Source organism: Hyperolius riggenbachi, chromosome 1 (genome assembly GCF_040937935.1).
Source record: "Hyperolius riggenbachi isolate aHypRig1 chromosome 1, aHypRig1.pri, whole genome shotgun sequence".
Classification (NCBI taxonomy): Eukaryota; Metazoa; Chordata; class Amphibia; order Anura; family Hyperoliidae; genus Hyperolius; species Hyperolius riggenbachi.
The window spans coordinates 73927025-73948202 of NC_090646.1; the positions used below are offsets into that span (position 1 = coordinate 73927025).

The window sequence follows — 21178 nt, forward strand, 5'->3', positions numbered from 1 at the left end:
TAAAGAGACTCTGTAACATTAAAAACATCCCCTGGGGGGTACTCACCTCGGGTGGGGGAAGCCTCCGGATCCTAATGAGGCTTCCCACGCCGTCCTCTGTCCCACGGGGGTCTCTCCGCAGCCCTCCGAACAGCCGGCGACTGTGCCGACTGTCATTTCAATATTTACCTTTGCTGGCTCCAGCGGGGGCGCTGTGGCGGCTTTCCATTCCGAACTACACGGAAATACCCGATCTCATTCGGGTCCGCTCTACTGCGCAGGCGCAGGAGACTTGCGCCTGCGCAGTAGAGCGGACCCGACGGCGATCGGGTATTTCCGTGTAGTTCGGAATGGAAAGCCGTCAGAGCGCCTGCGCAGGAGCCAGGAAGGTAAATAATGACGTCACCGCTGCCCGGACTCCACGGAGGGCTGCAGCGAGACCCCTGACGGATGGAGGACGGCGTGGGAAGCCTCATTAGGATCCGGAGGCTTCCCCCACCCGAGGTGAGTACCCCCCAGGGGATATTTTTATGTTACAGTTCCTCTTTAAAGACTCTCCATGCCTTCTGGTAGATTCCCCGAGTTACCTTTTTCCTACTATTGAGTAATGTTTCTGCCAGATCATCTGAGAAGCCCTTGGACTTTAGTATTTCCCACTCAGGTTCCAGGCTGATAGATGAAGTAGACTCAGATCTGGATGCAACACTGGGCCCTGGGACAACAGGTCCTGTATCAGTGGGAGTACTATTGGTTCGGATATCGCTAGAGACTGAAGTAATGTGAACCATGGACGTTTGGGCCACATTGGAGCAATCAATATGAGTCTCGCCCTGTCCTGAATGATCTTCTTCAATACTCTTGAAAGTAATGGAATTGGAGGAAAAGCATACATCATCATACCCTCCCAACTGATTGTGAACGCATCCACCACCCAAGGTGAATCCTCCTGGTATAGGGCACAAAATTTCCGACATTTTGAGTTCTTTCTCCTGGCGAATAAATCCAGTTCTGGGCATCCCCACTGTGAAATTATCATCTGAAAGACCTTCTGGTTGAGTGACCACTCGTTCTGGTCCAGCCTCTCCCTGCTTAGATAATCCGCCACCTGGTTTGATGTCCCCTTTAGGTGACGTGCCTGTAGAGACTCGATATTGCTTTCTGACCAAAACATAATCTTTGATGTCTGCTTCCATAATATCTGACTTCTCGTGCCTCCCTGTCTGTTTAAGAATGCCACAACTGCCCTGTTGTCGGTCTTTATAGTTACATGCGATCCTCTGATTTGATCCTTGAAGTGTAGTAGTGCCATCCATACTGCTTCTAGTTCTCTGCTGTTTGATGACCTTGAGCTGATCTGTATAGACCACTGTCCCTGGGCTGGAAGAGCATCCAGGTGTGCTCCCCATCCCCATAAACTGGCATCCGTTGTGATTATCCTTTGTTCCGGGTAATTCCACAAACGACCTGTTAAAGTGAACCCGATCCTGCCACCACAACAGAGACACTTTTATGCTGTGAGGAATAGAGATCCTCCTGTCTAGCACTGTGAGGCTCCTGTTCCATGATCTGAGTATCCACAACTGTAGTACTCTTGCGTGGAATTGTCCCCACTGTACTGCGGGAAATGAGGCTGTTAGGAGTCCGAGTATTGCCATTGCTTTCCTCAGCGATATTGTTCTTGAGTTCTGAAAGGAAAAAACAGCGTTTAGAATGGCAAAAATCTTTCTATCAGGCATGAAGATCTTCTCCTTTCTAGTATCAATGTTAAAACCTAGAAACTCTATGACCTGGGATGGAACAAGGGAACATTTCTCCCAATTAATAAGCCAACCCAACTGCTGGAGATAGTCTAATGTCGATAATGTCTGTGACCTTACCACTTCAGCTGAAGGGCCCCAAATCAAAAAATCATCTAAATATCCGAGGATATTGATTCCCCTCAGTCTAAGCTCGGCTAAAACCTCGGACATCACCTTGGTAAATAGCCATGGTGCAGAGGAAAGTCCAAAAGGAAGAGCAATAAACTGAAAATGTCTTACCTCTTCCTCCATGAGCACTGCAAATCTTAGATACTGTTGAGATGATGGATGGATGGGCAGGTGAAGGTATGCGTCGTTGAGATCTATGGAAGCAAGAAAATCGTTTCTCTGCAAGAGATGAATCACAGATTTTATATTGTCCATCCTGAATTTTCTGTATTTCACATTTAGAGTTAACTTTTTTAGGTTTAGGATAAACCGGTAAGTTCCCTGTGGCTTTTTCACCAGAAACACATGAGAATAGAACCCTTTTCCTCTCTGGCAGCTTGGTACATATCTTATTACCCCCTTCTCCTGAAGGGACAGGACCTCGTTCTGTAATGCCAGACACTTTCTTTGATCCTGGGGTTGTGGAGTAATGCAAAACCTTAGAGGAGGAGGATGACTGAACTCGATCTGGTACCCCTCTGAAATAATCTTTAGCAACCACTGACTTGTGAACTGAGGCTGCCATACTTCCAAAAAGTTTGCAACCCTCCCCCCCACTGGGATCCTGGCGTCATTGCTTATCCTGTCTCTTGGCAGGATTGAAGTTGGGTTTTGACTTCTGCGGTCTATACGGGGCCCAACGTTTACCCTTGGAAGATTTGGAGTCCTGCTCAGATCTGTTGGGGGGACGAAATGGCCGCTTATACTGAAATGGTCTTTTCTTTTCTGGAAAGTTTTTCTTTCTATCTGATGTTCTATCTAGTGTATCATCTAATTTTGATCCAAAAAGCAGCCCCCCCTCACATGGAATACCACACAGTTTTGATCTCGAGGAATTGTCACAATTCCAGGTTTTAACCTATATACCTCTTCTGGCTGAGTTAACTAAGGCAGTCGTTCTGGCCGTAAGTTTTACTGTGTCATCTGAAGCATCTATAATATAATTAGAGGCATTTAAAACTTTAGGAAAATCGTTAAGAATCTCTTCTCGGGAAACACCGGAAGCGATCTTATTCTGCATTTCTAACAGCCATGTCTTCAATGATCTACTCACTGCTGTTGAAGCTACAGCGGGCTTAAATGTCAAGGAAGAGGATTCCCATGCTCTACGCAGAAGGTTGTCCATCTTTTTGTCGATTGGATCCTTCAGACTTCCAAAATCCTCAAATAATAAGTCCGTTTTCTTTGACACCTTTGAAAAAGATGGGTCCAACCTAGGCGGAGGACCCCAAAACCCCTGATCCTCTGGAGAAAAAGGGTAACGATTGGATAAGGACCTAGGCCAGAAGGCCCGCTTCTCAGGGTTATCCCATTCCTTCTTAATCATACCCTTTAAGGTGGAATGGACTGGGATAAACTGAGGCTGGGGTTCCGCCAAAGTTCTGTACATCTCATCCAAAGGCGTCAAAGATTTTTTCTCTGTCTTGATACCCATTGTATCATACATAGCACCTAATAAGTCCTTCATTAAATCAGCAGAGAAAGCAAATTTCGATCTATCAGAATTAGAGACTTCCCCATCTGATGGATGATCCAATTCAGAAATCTCCCCCTCAGATAATTCTGAATCCTCCACCTCGCTTTCTCTTCTACGTTTAGAACCGGAGGGCCCCGGCTGAGATAAATCCAATACAGGAGATGCTGGAATAGTAACTACAGGCACTGTGTCCATATCTCCACCAGTTCCTTGGACATCCGAAGGAACTATAGGATTTGAAGCAATGGCAGATTCCTTAATCTCTTTTATTGCTGTAGACATTTCTGACCTCATCCAGCCCATTAAATCTTTAAATATGACGGGTGACTCATCTTTAACCACCTTTTCTGTACAGTTCTGACACAGCTTTTTGGAAGATGAAGATAAACGACCGTTACATATTGCACATTTCTTCTCAGACCTGTTTGAACCATGCTGACTGGTTTGAGCAGCAGCCTTGTCAGGCCTTTCAGACTTTTCATTTTTATCAGATTTGTCCGACTTGTCATGTTTTTTAGGCTATAAAAAAACACAAACAAGGAACAAATATTACTAGAGGTTTTATATTATATATCAAACAAGCAGGAGTATTTCAGGTACCACATCTACTTGCCAGAGAGGGGTCTTGGCCAGACTTCGCAGACTGCAAAGGAGCTGAACCTGAAGCGTCCTCCATGATTGCCAGCAACATCTGAATCATGGACTCACCTCTAGCTTAAATACACATAAGCAGACCCAGCTGAAGACAATCAATGCTACCCTTGTTGCATAATTTATGTTAATCAGCCTCACATACCTTGATGAATCAGCCTGCAGGCTGACTGCATATCACCGCCGCGGCCCCTGCCGCTTGGTCAGGCATCTTAATTGGAATCAGCTGTTCGGCTGATTCGCTTCTCACCGCCGCGGCCCCTGCCGCTCTGCAGACCTCAGATCACGCGGGACGCCAGCGCGTGACTACTTCCGGGTGAACCGGAAGTGACCTTCTTCATGCGCGCGCCTGCGCGCATAACACAGCCGCCTTCACTGGAGAAGCCTCCCATACGCTGCAGGACTCCCCACTGATCACTGCTCAGCTCTGATGGGAGTCCTGCTACACGCTGCCCCTGCCGACTGACACGGATGGCACCCTGGAGACCTCTCCCTCCGCTCCGTCCGGGACAGGAAACTATACTGAAGTATAGCAGCAAGTAAGTAGCTTATATAGCAGGCTGCCTGTCGCTTATGCAAATTCTTCTTTTGCAGTTCCTGTCCACGGTGGGGAGGGAGACAAGTCTCATCCAGGGGTGCTGTCCGAGTGACGATCCGGGAAAAACAAGATATAGATCGGTTAATTGTGATAAGTAATGATAAAGTTATAGACGAATGAATGGAAAGAGCGCTGAAAGGTGAAAATTGCTCTAGTGGTCAGGGTGTGAAACCCCTCAATGGTGAAGTGGTTAATAATAAGGCTGGCAGCCTTTGTACTGCGCACCAGTCTCCGCTTGTCTAGTGTACCAAGGGAGTGACTGGGATTACTTGGCATTCCTGCCTTCTACATGCTTAGCAAGACTAATATTTACCAGACAAGACAATGTCTCCAAGTTAAAGGAAATCACAAGTGAGAGGAATATAAAAATGCCATCACCAGCTACATTATTCTTGCCTGGCTGTTATGCCGATTCCAAACTTCTCCTAAGGCTTGCTTTACATTGCAAATTGCGTGCTCGTGCGTACACACACACACACACACACAGCGGGGGGGGGGGGGGGGGAATCTCCTAGGGAGGGTATTTGACGTGTGTAATGTCCTGGCTGCAAGGGTGGGAAGAGGTAACAAACATGGAAGATAGGAGGGTTTCATGGCAAAGTTAGGGATGGCACCCAGAATTTAGTAAGGAAATATATGGAGAAGACAATTTATGAAACTTTTATAAGCAAGTGTTACTTGTATCATTTAGATCTGCTGGGTAACTGGCAGCCAGTGGAGGGACTGGTAACGAAGGGCAGCATCAGTGACCCAGGAGATGACTGGAACAGTTCAGGAGGGAATGGGGAGACATCAGTCTAATTAATAGCTGACCAAAAGGACTAGGTTGCAGTAATCCTAAAAAGGAGTAGAATTAAAAAGGTCAGAACAAACCTGGACATGATTGTCCACAGCAGCACATCCCGCCAGTCTCTTGGCCTCCTCGGTCATCCTGCTGATGGTGGTGAGCAGCCGACGCTGTATCATGCAAGGAGCACGCTGGCGTCTGAGCAGATGTCACAACTGACGAGAAGATAAGAGCATGAGAAGGGTTACTACAGGAGTGCATCAGTAAAGTCCTAGTACAACAGAATACCCAAGCAGCTCAGGGTGACCCAGAACCACCAAGAACATAAAAGGGACTAAAAGAGACCAAAAAGCCCTCACTGTGTGGAGGTTACTTAGGATTGGGGGGGGGTGGGGGGGGCGAGCGGGGAAACTCCTGTATCTTGGCTTTAATGCAGCCACTTTCTAGGTGCTTGTATGAAGAATAGAATGTAGACTGATAGTTACAGATGTTGTTCAGGAATTTATTTTCATCCCACTTTGCAAAGCTTGGATTAGCAATGCACATGATTCTAGCCTTTACCATGGTTTATTTGTAGGAGCAGACTGGTACACACCTGGTGCTGCTGTTCTATCCAGCCTATAGCTGGATACTTATTTATCCGGTAAAGAGTTCATGAGTTTATTTTCTACATTGATTATCATTCCCTGAAGCAGAAGAACACAAGAGAGCAGTAGAGATCATGCAAACCTGGCCTGGATTTATAGGCTTTTGCAAAACATGCAACAAGACTGTGGTGTCCTAACAGTACAAATGCTGCAGGCAAGATGGAAATTTGTCGTCCTAAAGTAAAGGCACACACCCAAAACGCGACTTTTCTCCCTCAACTGGGTTTTTTTTTTTTTTTTTGCACGACAAGATTGTTTTTCATGATGTCACAATGTGGGTGCATGTGCACAATTACACGAACAATGTTTTAAGACACGGCAATTACAACTGTCATGGTGGATCTTTAAGATCACCAACGACTCCCATGATGGTTTGAACCTTCGTTCGCGGCCGTCATGTGCCATCGCGTGTTTTTGCCGTAGAAAGTTGGATTGGGGAGTGCTTGTTCCTCTGATCACATCGCCGTGGGTTCTCCAAGCCATCTTCTGGCAAGTATGTAGCTTAAAGCGGTATCGTCACCATAAAAATCAAATTTCAACAGCAACTGGTCTGAGTGTATTAAGTGATAAAGATGCTAATCCTGCATTCAAAACTTTCAAATGATTTGGAGTTATCACATACTTAAGGAGCACTGGCCCTTTAGTAGTCGGTGCCAGAGAATTGCATGCTGGGGGTTCTTTTTATCTATAATCTATTCCTCCTCTTCCCTTTATTTCCCCTGCCAGCTCCTTATCTGAAACCTAATCCCCTACTCACTTGTGTTTACAAGCAAGGCTGAGGCGACTCAGCGATTGGAGGAGACAAGAAAAAAAGTAAAGGGCAGAAATGCCATCACGAGTTAGCCTTAACTGTGGGCAAAAGACATGGCCCCCACCAGGAACAGAATTCTCATAATTTACTATATAACATTCACTGAAATCAAAACGTGGACAGTATAATACATGTGTTATGTAAGTAGATCAAGTATTTATCTACTTATATATGTGTTTTTTTTCCCTGGCGTAGTATGGCTGATCCTACTGCTTTAACAAGTCAGTTTAACCCAGAAGAGTAAATTTAAAGGGAACATGAAGGGAGGAGGATAGGGAGGCTGCCATATGCATTTCATTTTAAATATCAGTTGCCTGGCAGCCCTGCTGGTCCAGACAGACAGACACAGACACACACGATCTGCATATGCTTGTTTAGGGTCTATGACAAAGCATTAGAAGCAGAGGATTGGCAGAACAGCCAGGCAATCTGCATTGTTTAAAACAAAATAAATATGGCAGCCTCCATAACTCTCTCACTTCTGATTGCCTTTAAGACTGGCAAATCACTGAACAACACAGCTGCTGCTTCATCTATTCCAAGTTGTGATTTGCTGGCAATCTATATTAAAGGACAACTGAAGTGAGAAGAATGTGGCTGCCATATTAATTTCCTTTTAAACAATACCAGTTGCCTGGCAGCCCTGCTGGTCCATTTGCCTACAGTAGTGTCTGAATCACACCAGAAACAAGCATGCAGCTAATCTTGTCAGATCTGACAATGATGTCAGAAACACCTGATGTGCTGCATGCTTGTTCAGGGTCTCGGATAAAAGTATTAGAGGCAGAGGATCAGTAGGCTAGCCAGGCAACTGGTATTGATTAAAAGGCAATAAATATGGTAGCCTCCATATCCCTCTTGTTTCAGTTGTCCTTTAATCTCCCTGGCGGTAATCCCAAGCTACGCTCGGGCTACCGCCGCAGAGGATCACATGGCCCCGGGAGGATTTTTTAAAATAAAATTTGTTGTATAGGCTTAAGCTAGCACTTGGCTAGCTAACTATGTCCCCAAAGTTTCTCCGCTCCCCACAGATCGCCCCCGATTGCTGCTGTAATACGTACCCCCCAGGGATCCCGCAGCCTCCAAATCAGCTCCAGTCTTCAGTATGGGGAGGATTGGGACTGCGCATGACGTCAATGTCGCCATAGTCCGATTGTCGCCATAGCGATGAGTGAAGCCGAATTGTGAAGCTGCGGTTCTCGCGGGATCGCGGAGGGGTAAATGTTGCCAGCGGCAATTGGGGGGTTTAGTTAGGTGCGGCGAGGCTTGGGGGACATAGTTAGCTAACGAAGTGCTAGCTAACACAAAACGCATTTTATTTTTTAAAAAATGTAATTAAAAAAAAAGAAAAGAAAAAAAAAAAGTTGTTTTAAAAAAATCCTACCGCGGACACAGCCTCTGAAACTGCGTACCGCCAGGGAGGTTAAAGGATACCCGAGGTGACATGATGAGATAGACATGGGTATGTACAGTACCTTGCACACAAATGACTATGATGTGTTCCTTTTTTTCTTTTTCTGCCTGAAAGAGTTACATATCAGGTATAAGTGGCTGACAGGAGGTGACTACAGTGTGACCCTCACTGATAAGAATTTCCAACTATAAAACACATACCTAGCAGAAAATGGCTTCTCAGTGCAGGAAAGAGATTAAAATTGGCCAATAGTTCATAGATTTTAGCTCTGGCATACTTCAATGAATGTGTCATTGAGCAAAAACAAAGCAGAAAAAACAAAACAAAAACAAAACAAAACCCTTAAAGGGACACTTAAAGAGACACTGAAGCGAGACTAAATCTCGCTTCAGGTCTTATATATAGCAGGGGCACGTGTGCCCCTGCTAAAACGCCGCTATCCCGCGGCTTAACGGGGGTCCCTTCACCCCCAACCCACCCCCCGCAAACCAGGGTCGGAAAAAAGGTCGCTGGACCTGATCTTCCTGGAGGCAGGGCTAACGGCTGCAGCCCTGCCTCCAGTCGCGTCTATCAGACGCGCATCGCCGCCTCTCCCCCGCCCCTCTCAGTGAAGGAAGACTGAGAGGGGCGGGAGAGAGGCGGAGGTACGCGTCTGACAGACGCGCATGGGGCAGGGCTGCGGCGGTTAGCCCTGCCCCAACCAGGAAGCGCTCCCCCGCTGCTCGGAGGGGGTTTGGGGGGACAGGGACCCCCGTTAAGCCGCGCTATAGCGGCGTTTTAGCAGGGGCACGCATGCCCCTGCTAGCTATGAGGTCTGAAGCGAGATCTATTCTCGCTTCAGACTCTCTTTAAGTCAAACAAAAAAAATGAGTTTTACTCACCTGGGGTTTCCAATAGCCCCCTGCAGCTGTCTGGTGCCCTTGCCGTCTCCCTCCGATCCTCCTGGCCCCGCCGGCAGCCACTTCCTGTTTCGGTGACAGGAGCTGACAGGCTGGGGACGCGAGTGATTCTTCGCGTTCCTGGCCACAATAGCGCCATCTATGCTGCTATACCATATATCATATACCATATAGCAGCATAGAGGGTGCTAATGTGTCTGGGAACGCGAAGAATCCCTCGCGTCCCCAGCCTGTCAGCTCCTGTCACCGAAACAGGAAGTGGCTGCCGGCGGGGCCAGGAGGATCGGAGGGAGACGGCGAGGGCACCGGACAGTTGCAGGGGGCTATTGGAAGCCCTAGGTGAGTAAAACTCATTTTTTTTTTGTTTGACTTAAGTGTCCCTTTAAGCAAATTTAAACTTAAAATAAAACTGGAATATCTTAACCACTTAACGACCGCCTAACGCCGATAGGCGTTGGCAGGTCAAAGTGGTGTTTCCATGGAAACGGCCGCTCATCCGAGCGGCCGTTCCATGTCAGTTCACGGAGGGTGTCTCAGTGAACAGCCTGCGAGCCTCCGATCTCGGCTTGCAGGCTAAATGTAAACACGCGGGGAAGAAATACCCGCTGTTAACATCATACGGCTGAAGCCTATCCGAGGTGTGCCACCCACAGCACAGAAGAGAGGGAGGGAAGGCGAGGGAGCGTGAAAAAAAATCGCTGCGAAAGGGGGCTTTGATGAGCCCCCCCGCTTGGACATCTTCCTAGTGGGGAAAAAAGGGGGGGTGAAGTCTGATCGCCCTGCCTCAAACCCGATCTGTGCTGCGGGCTGGAGAGCCCACGCAGCACAGATTAGCAAGAAATCCCCTGGTCCTTAAGTGTTTAAAAAGTCATTTTTAGAAGGAGGAAGATAGATACAATTGTTTATTTCATTCGTTTTACTGTCACCTCGGGCCTCAAGGATACACATGCAGTGATACAAAGCATTTCGATGAACCTCTGGCACAGACTCGCCCCACACCTCAGCTAGAGACGAGCCATGTGGGGAGCAGATGAAGCAGCAAATGAGAAATGGAGCTGCATTTATCTGTACTAACATCTCAGTTCAAATCAAATCCCTTCTGTAAGCACTGACAGGCACTGAGCCGCCATATAGCCAGAGGTGATAGAAAAAGGAAATAAATACCAGTTGTAAAGAAGAATTTACCGTGCTTCCAATAGTTCTATCCAGCAGCCGATGTTACAAGTTCAGAGTGATACACAAAGCAGTGAGAGGATCTTGTGCTGCTTCCCATTACCACATCTCCTACATCCTTACCCAATCAATTCTGGGTGATGACTGACCACATGTTCTGCATTCACTACACAGGAGCTATGGTAACATGAATCTAATCAGGAACTACAGAACCTTATAGCTGCCTGAGACACATCTAAGCAATTATCTGAGAAGAAGGCCAGGCAAACAGTAAAGCGGGATTGTCACCATAAAAAACAAATTTCAACAGTAGCTGGTCTGAGTGTACTAAGTGATAAAGATGCTAATCCTGCATTCAAAACTTTTTCCACTGTTATGATTTGGACTTATCACATATTTTAGGAGAACTGGCCCTTTGAGGCCCCATTCACATTTGAGTGTTTTGCCGGCGATTTCGGCAAAGCACTCAAACGCTAGCTCTTTTGAAAGAGTTAGTGTAATAAAACCCTATGGGCCCGTTCTTACTTGGGCGATTTGCGCTAAGCTCCGCAAAACGCAAACGCGTAGCCTGCACCATTTTCAGGCGATTTCCCGGCGATCACGTTTCAGTGCCATAGAAGCGCTAAACGCGATCCCGGAGAAATCGCTACACTGTCCAGTGATTTTTCCCTGTAAAAATCGCAGAAAGATCACTCCAGCAAAACACGCTTCTAAGTGTGAATGGGGCCTAATAGTCGTTGCCAAACATTTGCATGCTGGGGGTTCTTTTTATCTTTAATATAGTCCTCCTCTTCCCTTTATTTCCTTCCCTAGCTGACTAGCTGAAACATGATCCCCCTGCTCACTTGTGTTTACAAGCAAGGCTGAGGTGACTCAGCGATTGGAGGAGAAAAGAAAAAAAAAGTTAAGGGAAGAATGACATCAGTATTTAGCCTCAGCTGTGGGCAAAAGACATGGGGCTTGATTCACAAAACGGTGCTAACTGTTAGCACGCTGCGGATAGTGCTTCATGCGAAATTTCAAGTGGTAACGGTTATCGCATGCAAAAATTCATGCGTTATCGGTCGCGTTTGCGTGATAAATTAAAGCACCATTTTGTGAATCAAGCCCAAGGTTTCCACCAGGAACAGAATTCTCTTAATTTACTATATAACATTCACCGAAATCAAAGCATGGACAGTACAATACATGTGTTATGTAAGTAGATCAAGTATTTATCTACTTATATATGTGGTTCTTTTTCCTGGCATAGTATGGCTAATCCTGAACTGTAGTGAAAATAATGAATAAAACTGCTTTTTTTTTTTTTTTTTTTACAATATTAATTTATATTGATTATTTAGTCAGTGTTTGCCCATTGTAAAATCTTTCCTCTCCCTGAAATGTATCACAGGTGGTGACATCTTTAGTTCTGCCAGGTAATCTGGACAGAATGTTCTTTTCTGAGGGTTCTATGCACAGACAGAGGGAGATATTGCTTGCTTGGCAGTTGGAAAAAGCGGTTATTTCCCACAATGCAATGAGGTCCACAGCAAACTGTCATGGTATCACACTATGGGAGGGGTTTCACCACAATATCAGCCATACAGTTCCTCTTTAAATCTGTCACTAGAGAGAAGTGTTTGTATATTCCCCAATAGGCTGATGGGCTCACTGGTCACTGATATACACATCCCCCATTCTGTTACAGTAGGAGTGGATTTGCAGCCTGACATTGAAACTGTAACCAGGTCCCATACCTGGTCACACAGCAGGAGGGAGGAACCTGCCACACTAGTGCAGAGCAGAGAGGGTCAGTGAGATACAGCAGATAACGCTCTTGCAGTGCTAGATCCCCAGTTCAAATCTGGCTACAAAGTTACAACCTGAATTACTTTTCCCGCACAATGCCTGTGAATCCCCAGTTACTGTAAAAAGATAAAATAAAAAAAAACTGTATGTGGTAAAAACGCAGAGAACACACATCTCATGCAGCAAAATGCTTGTGGGGAATCGTCTGCAGTTACCGCAAACAAATTATTATTATTATTATTATTATTATTAACTATTGACCCGCGGAGAGCTGAGGGAGGATGGGGGCAGAAGGGGCAGGCGAGTGCGTGTGACGGGTGCGAGTGATGACAGACCTAGCCCGTTTAAAATCTTCAAATTTAAAATATATGTAAACATACAATTAAGATGTATATTTCTTCCAGAGTAAAATTAGCCATAAATTACTTTTCTCCTATGTTGCTGTCACTTACAGTAGGTAGTAGAAATCTGACAGAACAGACTTTCTGACCGGTTTTGGACTAGCCCATCTCTTCATGGGGGGTTCACAAGGATTTCGTTATTTTCAAGATGCACTTAGTCAATGGCAGTTGCTCCGTCCAACTGCCAAAAAAAAGTGTACGATAAGCAGGGAGGCTGTCCAGTATCATTGTATAAATCTTTTTTAGGGAATGTCTTTATAAAGAATAAAGGCCATGCTGAGAATCCCCTATGGAGAGATGGACAAGCCCAAAACCTGTTGGTAATGTCAGAATTTCTACTACCTACTGTAAGTGACAGCAACATAGGAGAAAAGTCATTTATGGCTCATTTTACTCTGGGAGAAATGTACTTCTTATTTGTATGCGTTTTAAAATGTTAAGATTTCCGTAACAGTACCTCCTTGAGGGCTGGAACCCACAAGAGCGCTTTTCAGAGCATTTAGGGAGCGCTTGAAAACACTAGCGATTTCCCAAAACGCTCAGCTAATGTTAACGGATGAGCCAACTTAAACTGGAGCGTTTGCGATTCCCAAAATCGCAAGCGCAGGACATGCAGCATTTTGTTAGCGTTTGCGCTTTGAATGTAAAGTATATTATCGCTGGCGTAATCGCTCATCAAAACTTGCACGGAGCGATTTTGCTTGCGTTTTAAAGTTAATGTACACTGTAGCAAAATTAAAAATAAATGAAAGGACCAATCAGACTTTAAAACGCTAATCGCTACACTACCGCTGGCAAATTGATTACACTTTCTAAAATCGCTCCCTAAAACGCTCATGAAATCGCTTACAAACTGTTCATACAAAACACTTGCGATTAGCGATAGCATTTTGTAGTTGGTTCCAGGCCTCAAGGCGTCATCAAGCAAATTTAACTACCCCCTGATCTGCTTACCTAGGGCTTCCTCCAGCCTTTTGAAGCTGACATGTCCCACGCCGCAGCTCTGCTCTCAGCCGCCGGTCCGAGGTCCCCGTACGGCGCAGAGAGCGACCTCAAGGTCATCCGTACTGTGCCTACGGGAAGTGCCGCTGTCAATCAAGCCAGCAGGTAAATATGACATCTCCCCGCGCCACTCAGCTCACCCTGCCAGGACGGGGGAAGGGATACTTACAGCAGCCACGGCCGGATTTCTACTTTTTCTGCCCCAGGCCAGGAAAGCCCCCATTCCATGTGTAACATCCATGTACTGCAGCCCCTCCCATTATAGTAGTCCCTCCCATTCCATGGGCAGCCCCCTCTTCCATGTGTAACATCCATGTACTGCAGCCCCTCCCATTATAGCAGCCCTCCCATTATAGCAGCCCTCCCATTCCATATGCAGCCTCCTCTTCCATGTGTAACATCCAAGTACAGCAGAATCTCTTTCATGAACAGCTCCCTTAGACATTAGCTTCCCTTATTCATGTGTTACTCCCCATTCACAGCCTCCTCTGTCATATGTAGCAACCTCTTTTTTGCTTCCAGGTGCCTCTTGGGCTGCAGTCACCCAAAGCCCGGGCCTTTGTGGCCTTTTCAGAAATCCCACCCTGCCAGCTGCAGAAAAAAAAATGGCCCTGTAGCCCACATATAGAATTGCTATATGTGGCTGCTTAAAACGGACCCAAACCAAACATTTTTTTAATTCAAAATGTGATATACACTCTGCAACACAACTGACCACTGAACTAGCCCAAGTGTTTAATCAGCAGAATAGGCCCATGTTTGTAACTGAAACACAAGTGAGAATTAGGTTTACTGTAGAGAAAGCGGTCATAGGGCTGGTGCACACCAGAGCGGTTCTGGAGCAGTTTTTTAAAACGCTTGCAGGGGGGAAAACCCCTTGGCTAATGAAAGTGAATGGGATGGTGTACACCAGTGGTGTACATGGTGTACACCAGAGCGGGTTGTTTTTTCCACAAACGCAAACTCAGGGCTGCAGCATTTTTTAGATTTCTGAGGCGTTTCTGCCTCAATGTTAAAGTATAGAAAAGTGGAAAACAGCTCTGAAAAACGCTAGATCAGAGCGGTTTTCCAGGCGTTTTCGTTACAGTAGCTGTTCAGTAACAGCTTTACTGTAACAATATGTGTAATCTGCTACACAAAAAAAACTCTCCAAAAAACGCTAGGCATGTTTAGAAAACCCCTCTAAACATGCCTAGAATCGCTCTGAAAAATCGGTTTCAAAACATCTAGCATTTTGCACATCTGCTAGAGGTTTTTGGTGTGTTCTGGGCCTGAGAGAAGGGGGGGGGGGGGGGGGGAACAAACAAAAGCCAAAACATCTAAAAACACTAAACTTTATGCAACAATAAAAAAAAAAAAAAAAAAAATTAACAAATTAACAGCTACAAAAGGTTTCTTTCTGACTTGGGAAATAGCAGTATTCTAAAGCTACAACAAACAGCTGAACACAAAGCAATTCTGAACAATATACACCAAAATAAATGTAGGTGAACAAATAATGGGTGGCAAAGCTGACAACAGCTTATTTGTTTTCATATAAGCAGCACAATCAGCGTCAGCACTCTGCAGGAGCCAGCCTTAAAGCCTAATCTACACAATACGATTCTTTGTACGATTCGATTACGATTCTATTTACGATCCGATTAAATCAGACATGTCCGATCAGGATTCGATTCAATCCGATTTGCCATTGTTTTGCAATGGCAAATCGAATTAAATCGAATCCCGATCGGACATGACGGATTTAATCGGATCGTAAATAGAATCGTAATCGAATTGTACAAAGAATCGTATCATGTAGATTGGGCTTCAAGGACAACCGTAGTGAGAGGTATGTGGCCTGTTGGTCGCTAACTCCAAAGTATAGTCTGAAACTGGCCTCATACTACATGGAGATGGTAGAATTGGTCAATCAAGTGTGTACCAGGCTTAAGGGTCAACTGTAGCTAGAGGCATGTAGAGGCTGCCTTACTCATTTCCTTTTAAACAATATCAGTTGCCTGGCAGCCCTGCTGATCTATTTGGCTGCAGTAGTGTCTGATTACAGAAGAAGAAAGCATGCAGCTAATCTTGTCAGATCTGACAATGTCAGAAACACTTGATCTGCTGCATGCTTGTTCAGGGGCTACGGCTTAAAGTATTAGATGCCAAGAATCAACAAGATAGCCAGGCAACTGGTATTGCTATAAAAGGAAATAAATATGGCAACCTCCATAGACCTCTTGCTACAGTTGTCCTTGCGTTTTATGCTGCGTTTTATATTAAAAAGTAAAGATTTCTGACGTGTTTCCGGTTCTTGGCACAGCCCCGGACACCTATTGTTGTCCGTTGCCGTAGAGACCAGCTCTTGGCTGTATGCAAGATCCCCGACTGCAGCGCTGAGTGAGGACACAAGCTCTTTAGCAATTGAAGGGGACTTCAGTGGGCAGCATGATTTACAGAGCCGTACAGCGCTGTGCTACGCTGTACAACAGCTCCGTTAGGCAGAAGGGCTGCACAAGAGTGCAGTTAGAAAATGGACCAATCCTTTTCCTGACGAACAGGGGGTGAAACATACCAGCCACAGACAGCTGGTACAGTTGCCTCCTGCAGGCTGATGGTGTAGTCTAAAGGTGGCCATACACTCGTTAGATCAGCAGCAGATAGATCAGAAAATCTACTGATGATCTATCTGATGTGTTTAAAAACTTTTTACTAGGGAACAGATTTCCAATAGATTTCAGTATGAAATCCATTGAAAATCAATTTGATGGCATTTTGTTGCCATCAGATTTCCATTAGGCCCAATGCAAATTGAAAAGCCATCTCCAGAGATAAGCCAATTTTTTCCAACATGTCAGATAGATTGAAATCGGCCAAAAATCTGCTGAGTGTATGGGCCCCTTAAATCAGCATCAGGTAAACGTAACTTCTGACGTGACTCCATCAGTGGAGATTAGAAATGTAAGTGTAAAAATAGGCTATAATCAGCCACTATAGATGTGTGAAATATTACTGTCATTGCTCATATTTTATATTAAATCCTGTAAAATGCAGAATTTAGCAATAGTGCCCCTTTAAGTGTGAACCTAACAGACACTTCCAGGTTTCCCGGATCACAAAAGGCTCATACACACATCAGACCATAGTCTTTTGAAAATGAAAGATCACAGACCAAATTTTACCCCCTTCCTGTAGTATGAGAGCCATACTCTACACAGTCTTTTCTATGGAGCTGAACTCCACATCAGACAGAAATCTTTGCAAGATGCTGCACACAAAGATGCTGTAGACATTCAAAAGATCAGTATCTGCAAAAGATCTGTTCCTGCAAGAGATCCGTTCCTGCAAAATGCATTCATAGTCTATGAGATCTGCAGATCATCATACACACCTTGTTTAACAGACATTCATCTGCAGATCAGATCCACCAGGATGGATTGTCTGATCTGCAGATGAATGTCAGTTAAACAAGGTGTGTATGATGATCTGCAGATCTCCTAGACTATGAATGCAATTTGCAGGAACGGATCTTTTGCAGATACTGATCTTTTGAATGTCTACAGCATCTTTGTGTGAAGCATCTTGCAAAGATTTCTGTCTGGTGGGGAGTTCAGCTCCATAGAATAGACTGTGTAGAGTATGGCTCTCATACTACATGGAAGGGGGTAAAATTGGTCTGTGATCTTTCATTTTCAAAAGACTATGGTCTGATGTGTGTATGAGCCTTTAGTGATCTGGGAAACCTGGAAGTGTCTGTAAGGTTCACACTTAAAGGGACACTATTGCTAAATTCTGCATTTTACAGTGACGGGACCCGGTACCGGCGATAGAGGAAGCGGAGGATGGCGGCGTGGGAGCGATCCAGGCTTATGGGGCTGGAAGAAGCCCCAGGTATGTATAAAAGCTTTTTGTATTTTTAATGAAGGTTCCTCTCTGGTTCCCTTTAAAAATACAGAGCCAAACTGAAATCGCTGAGGTTTTCAATTAACAAAAGTGAAATTTCAGTGTTTCAGGATGGTTTGTTCATCACATCTCCCAGCAATTATTAATGTTACATACACACTTGAATGATAAATGAAAGATATCAGACCAATTTTACCCCCTTCCATGTAGTATGAGAGCCATACCTATACAGTCTATTCTATTGTGCTGAACTCCCCATCAGATAAAAATCTTTGCAAGATGCTGCACACAAAGATGCTGTACACATTCAAAAGATCATTATCTGCAAAAGATCTGTTCACGGGATCGATTCCATCGATTCGATTATTTCCAACATGTTTGATCGTGTTTCGATGGATACAGCCGATTTTGCATACTTAACCACTTGAGGACCCACCCTTTACCCCCTCTTAAAGAGGAACTGTAACATAAAAATATCCCCTGGGGGGTACTCACCTCGGGTGGGGGAAGCCTCCGGATCCTAATGAGGCTTCCCACGCCGTCCTCCATCCGTCAGGGGTCTCGCTGCAGCCCTCCGTGGAGTCCGGGCAGCGGTGACGTCATTATTTACCTTCCTGGCTCCTGCGCAGGCGCTCTGACGGCTGTCGGCTCCGAACTACACGGAAATACCCGATCGCCGTCGGGTCCGCTCTACTGCGCAGGCGCAAGTTTCCTGCGCCTGCGCAGTAGAGCGGACCCGAATGAGATCGGGTATTTCCGTGTAGTTCGGAATGGAAAGCCGCCACAGCGCCCCCGCTGGAGCCAGCAAAGGTAAATATTGAAATGACAGTCGGCACAGTCGCCGGCTGTTCGGAGGGCTGCGGAGAGACCCCCGTGGGACAGAGGACGGCGTGGGAAGCCTCATTAGGATCCGGAGGCTTCCCCCACCCGAGGTGAGTACCCCCCAGGGGATGTTTTGAATGTTACAGAGTCTCTTTAAGGACCAGCGTTATTTTTTGTGATCTGTGCTGGGAGGGCTCTGCAGCCCCCAGCACAGATCAGCTGGCACACAGAGCGATCAGATCGCCCCCCTTTTTCCCCCCCTATGGGGATGATGTGCAGGGGGGGTCTGATCTCTACTCCTGTCTGGCATGTTGCGGGGGGCACCTCAAAGCCCCCCTCCGCGGCAAAATTCCCCCCTCCCTCTCCTATCTGCTCATCCCCGGTGATCGGGGCTGCACAGGACGCTATCCGTACTGTGCAGCCAGTGACAGGCTGTCCCCTGTCACATGGCGGCGATCCCCAGCCGCTGATTGGCTGGGGATCGCCGATCTGCCTTACGACGCTGCTGCGCAGCAGCGCCGTACAATGTAAACAAAGCGGATTATTTCCGCTTGTGTTTACATTTAGCCTGCGAGCCGCGATCGGCGGCCCGCAGGCTATTCACGGAGCCCCCCGCCGTGAATTGACAGGAAGCAGCCGCTCGCGCGAGCCGCTGCTTCCTGATTAATCAGCCTGAAGCTGGCGACGCAATACTGCGTCGCTGGTCCTGCAGCTGCCACTTTGCCAACGCGCGGTATGAGTGCGCCGTCGGCAAGTGGTTAAAAACGAAACACGATCAAACATGTTGGAAATAATCGAATCGATCCCACGAATCGCGCAGCAAACCGCAACATGTGTATCCAGCATTAGAAAGACTCACAATCTAATCCCTCCCATAGTCATTTCTATGTATGTATCATGTGGTGTATGTATCACAGTCTAGGGCCAAATTAGGGGAAAGCCAATTACCTTGTCTGTATGTTTTTTGGATGTTGGAGGAAGCCAGAGTGCCTGGAGGCATACATTTTAAATCGGCACTGGTAGACTTGGGCGCAGGATACAGCCGGTATATGGCTGATCCTGCTTCTGCACAAATCCGGGCCGTGTTAATTATTATTCCCCCTCCAGGCCGCCATGGATAGTGGGGGAATGATATAATTTGGCTTCCAGCTATTGCTGGAAGCCGAATGATTGTGTTTTTTAAGCAATTTTGGCTCCGTCTTCGGACAGCGCCGACATTACTCACTGAGCGCCGCTGTAGATGTGATTCCCATTATAGTCTATGGTGGCACCTGCTGCTCCCAAATCTAGCAGCACTGAAAAGCAGGGCTGTGGAGTCGGTACAAAAGTCTTCAGACTCCAACTCCGACTCCTCAGTTTCTGAAACCACGACTCCGACTCCAGGTACCCAAAATTGCTCAGACTCCGACTCTCCGACTCCTTAGTCTAATACTTAACAGGGCTGTGGATTTTATACAAAAATCATCCGACTCCCGGTGCTCAAAATTGCCCCGACTCCAACTCCACAGCCCTGCTGAAAAGCACTGCTCTGGCCTGGAGGAAACCAGAGTGCCTGGATGAAACCCACACAGACACCGGAAGAACATACAAACTCCATACAGATAGTGCCCTGGCTGAGATTTAAACCACTAACCATTACACCACCACCACTGTTGCCCGTGAATTGCAAACTATGTAGCCTTTAATGGCTATGCTACATCTGCATTGAAAGGGACAAATCTGCACCTTTATTTTGCATGCTTGCTGGATATGATTCAGATTTCTATATGGATGCATTGATTAAAAAATATGCTATGAAGATAGTGACAATAATGGTGCAAATGTAACTTTTTTATAGCTGTAAAATCCTTAGTGCTAAACAGACTGGACACAATCACATCTATCTCATCAGGTTTGTTGAGGCTATACATATGGTGAGGCTTCTAGCTTACATAGAGCTTCTGCAAAAGGCTTCAGGCAACAAACCAATACAGCAAGTTCACATAAACATACAGTAAACACAGCACAACATAGAGAATACTGTGCAGACTCAGGACCTGGTCTCCCTGCAGACAGCACCGGTCATCAGGACATACAATGCAGCACTCTGACATACTCACACCAGAGTCAGCTCCTGTCTGCTTTCTTTGCACTGATCACACTGACTGCACACAGCGTGCTGCTTTCCCAGTAATGCACCGCGGCCCGGTGACGTCATCCAGCAGTACAGCCAATAAGAGGCTGACGAACTGCAGAGAATCAACAAGATAGTTCATTGCTTTATCACCAATGCTGTACAGACGAGGTAGCTGACAAACAAACAAGGAAAAGAACCGAAATAATAAATATGGAACGTCCTGGTAAATGTAGTCTGACACACCACTGTATGTGAATGGTGTACTTCCTGGTTTGTCCACGAGAGGGAAGCATAGACTGCAAATTAAATTGAAGAGAAATTTCACTTTCCTGGTAAACCGAAAGACTTCTTTCCAGATTTCTACCTTACAAGTTGCTGGCAAATATTATTTTGGCTTCATTAACCTCTTGACAACCAGCTAGTGTTGGGCGAACAGTGTTCGCCACTGTTCGGGTTCTGCAGAACATCACCCTGTTCGGGTGATGTTCGAGTTCGGCCGAACACCTGGTGGTGTTCGGCCAAACTGTTCGCGTTCGCCCGAACTGCCAAATTACTAGCCGAACAGGGCCCCTGTTCGGCCGAACAGGGCCCTGTTCGGCCGAATACGGCCCCCCTATGGGGTCGCAGGCATAAGGGGGGAGCATGCCCCGATCGCGGGGGGGGTCAGAAATTCCCCCCACCCCCTCCGCTAGCGCTCCCCCCTCTGCCCGCTTCCCCATACAAAAGTTGCAAGAAGTACCTGTGTCCGGGTGGTAGTG

At 46.2% G+C, this 21178-nt stretch overlaps 1 protein-coding gene across 2 annotated transcripts in view; it reads right to left on the bottom strand.

Annotated features, from left to right (window-relative positions):
- The window catches only part of RPIA (ribose 5-phosphate isomerase A), a 56162-nt gene extending 35672 nt beyond the window's left edge, over window positions 1–20490 (bottom strand). The window contains exons 1-2 of one of the 2 annotated variants that reach the window (XM_068275140.1): window positions 20404–20490; window positions 5546–5674 (exon numbers count right to left, since the gene is read on the bottom strand). In XM_068275140.1, coding sequence (XP_068131241.1) covers window positions 5546–5638 — 93 coding nt within the window. In that variant the 5' untranslated portion in view covers window positions 5639–5674; window positions 20404–20490. The other variant, XM_068275149.1, reaches the window with a different exon arrangement.
- Between the last annotated feature and the right edge of the window lie 688 nt (window positions 20491–21178).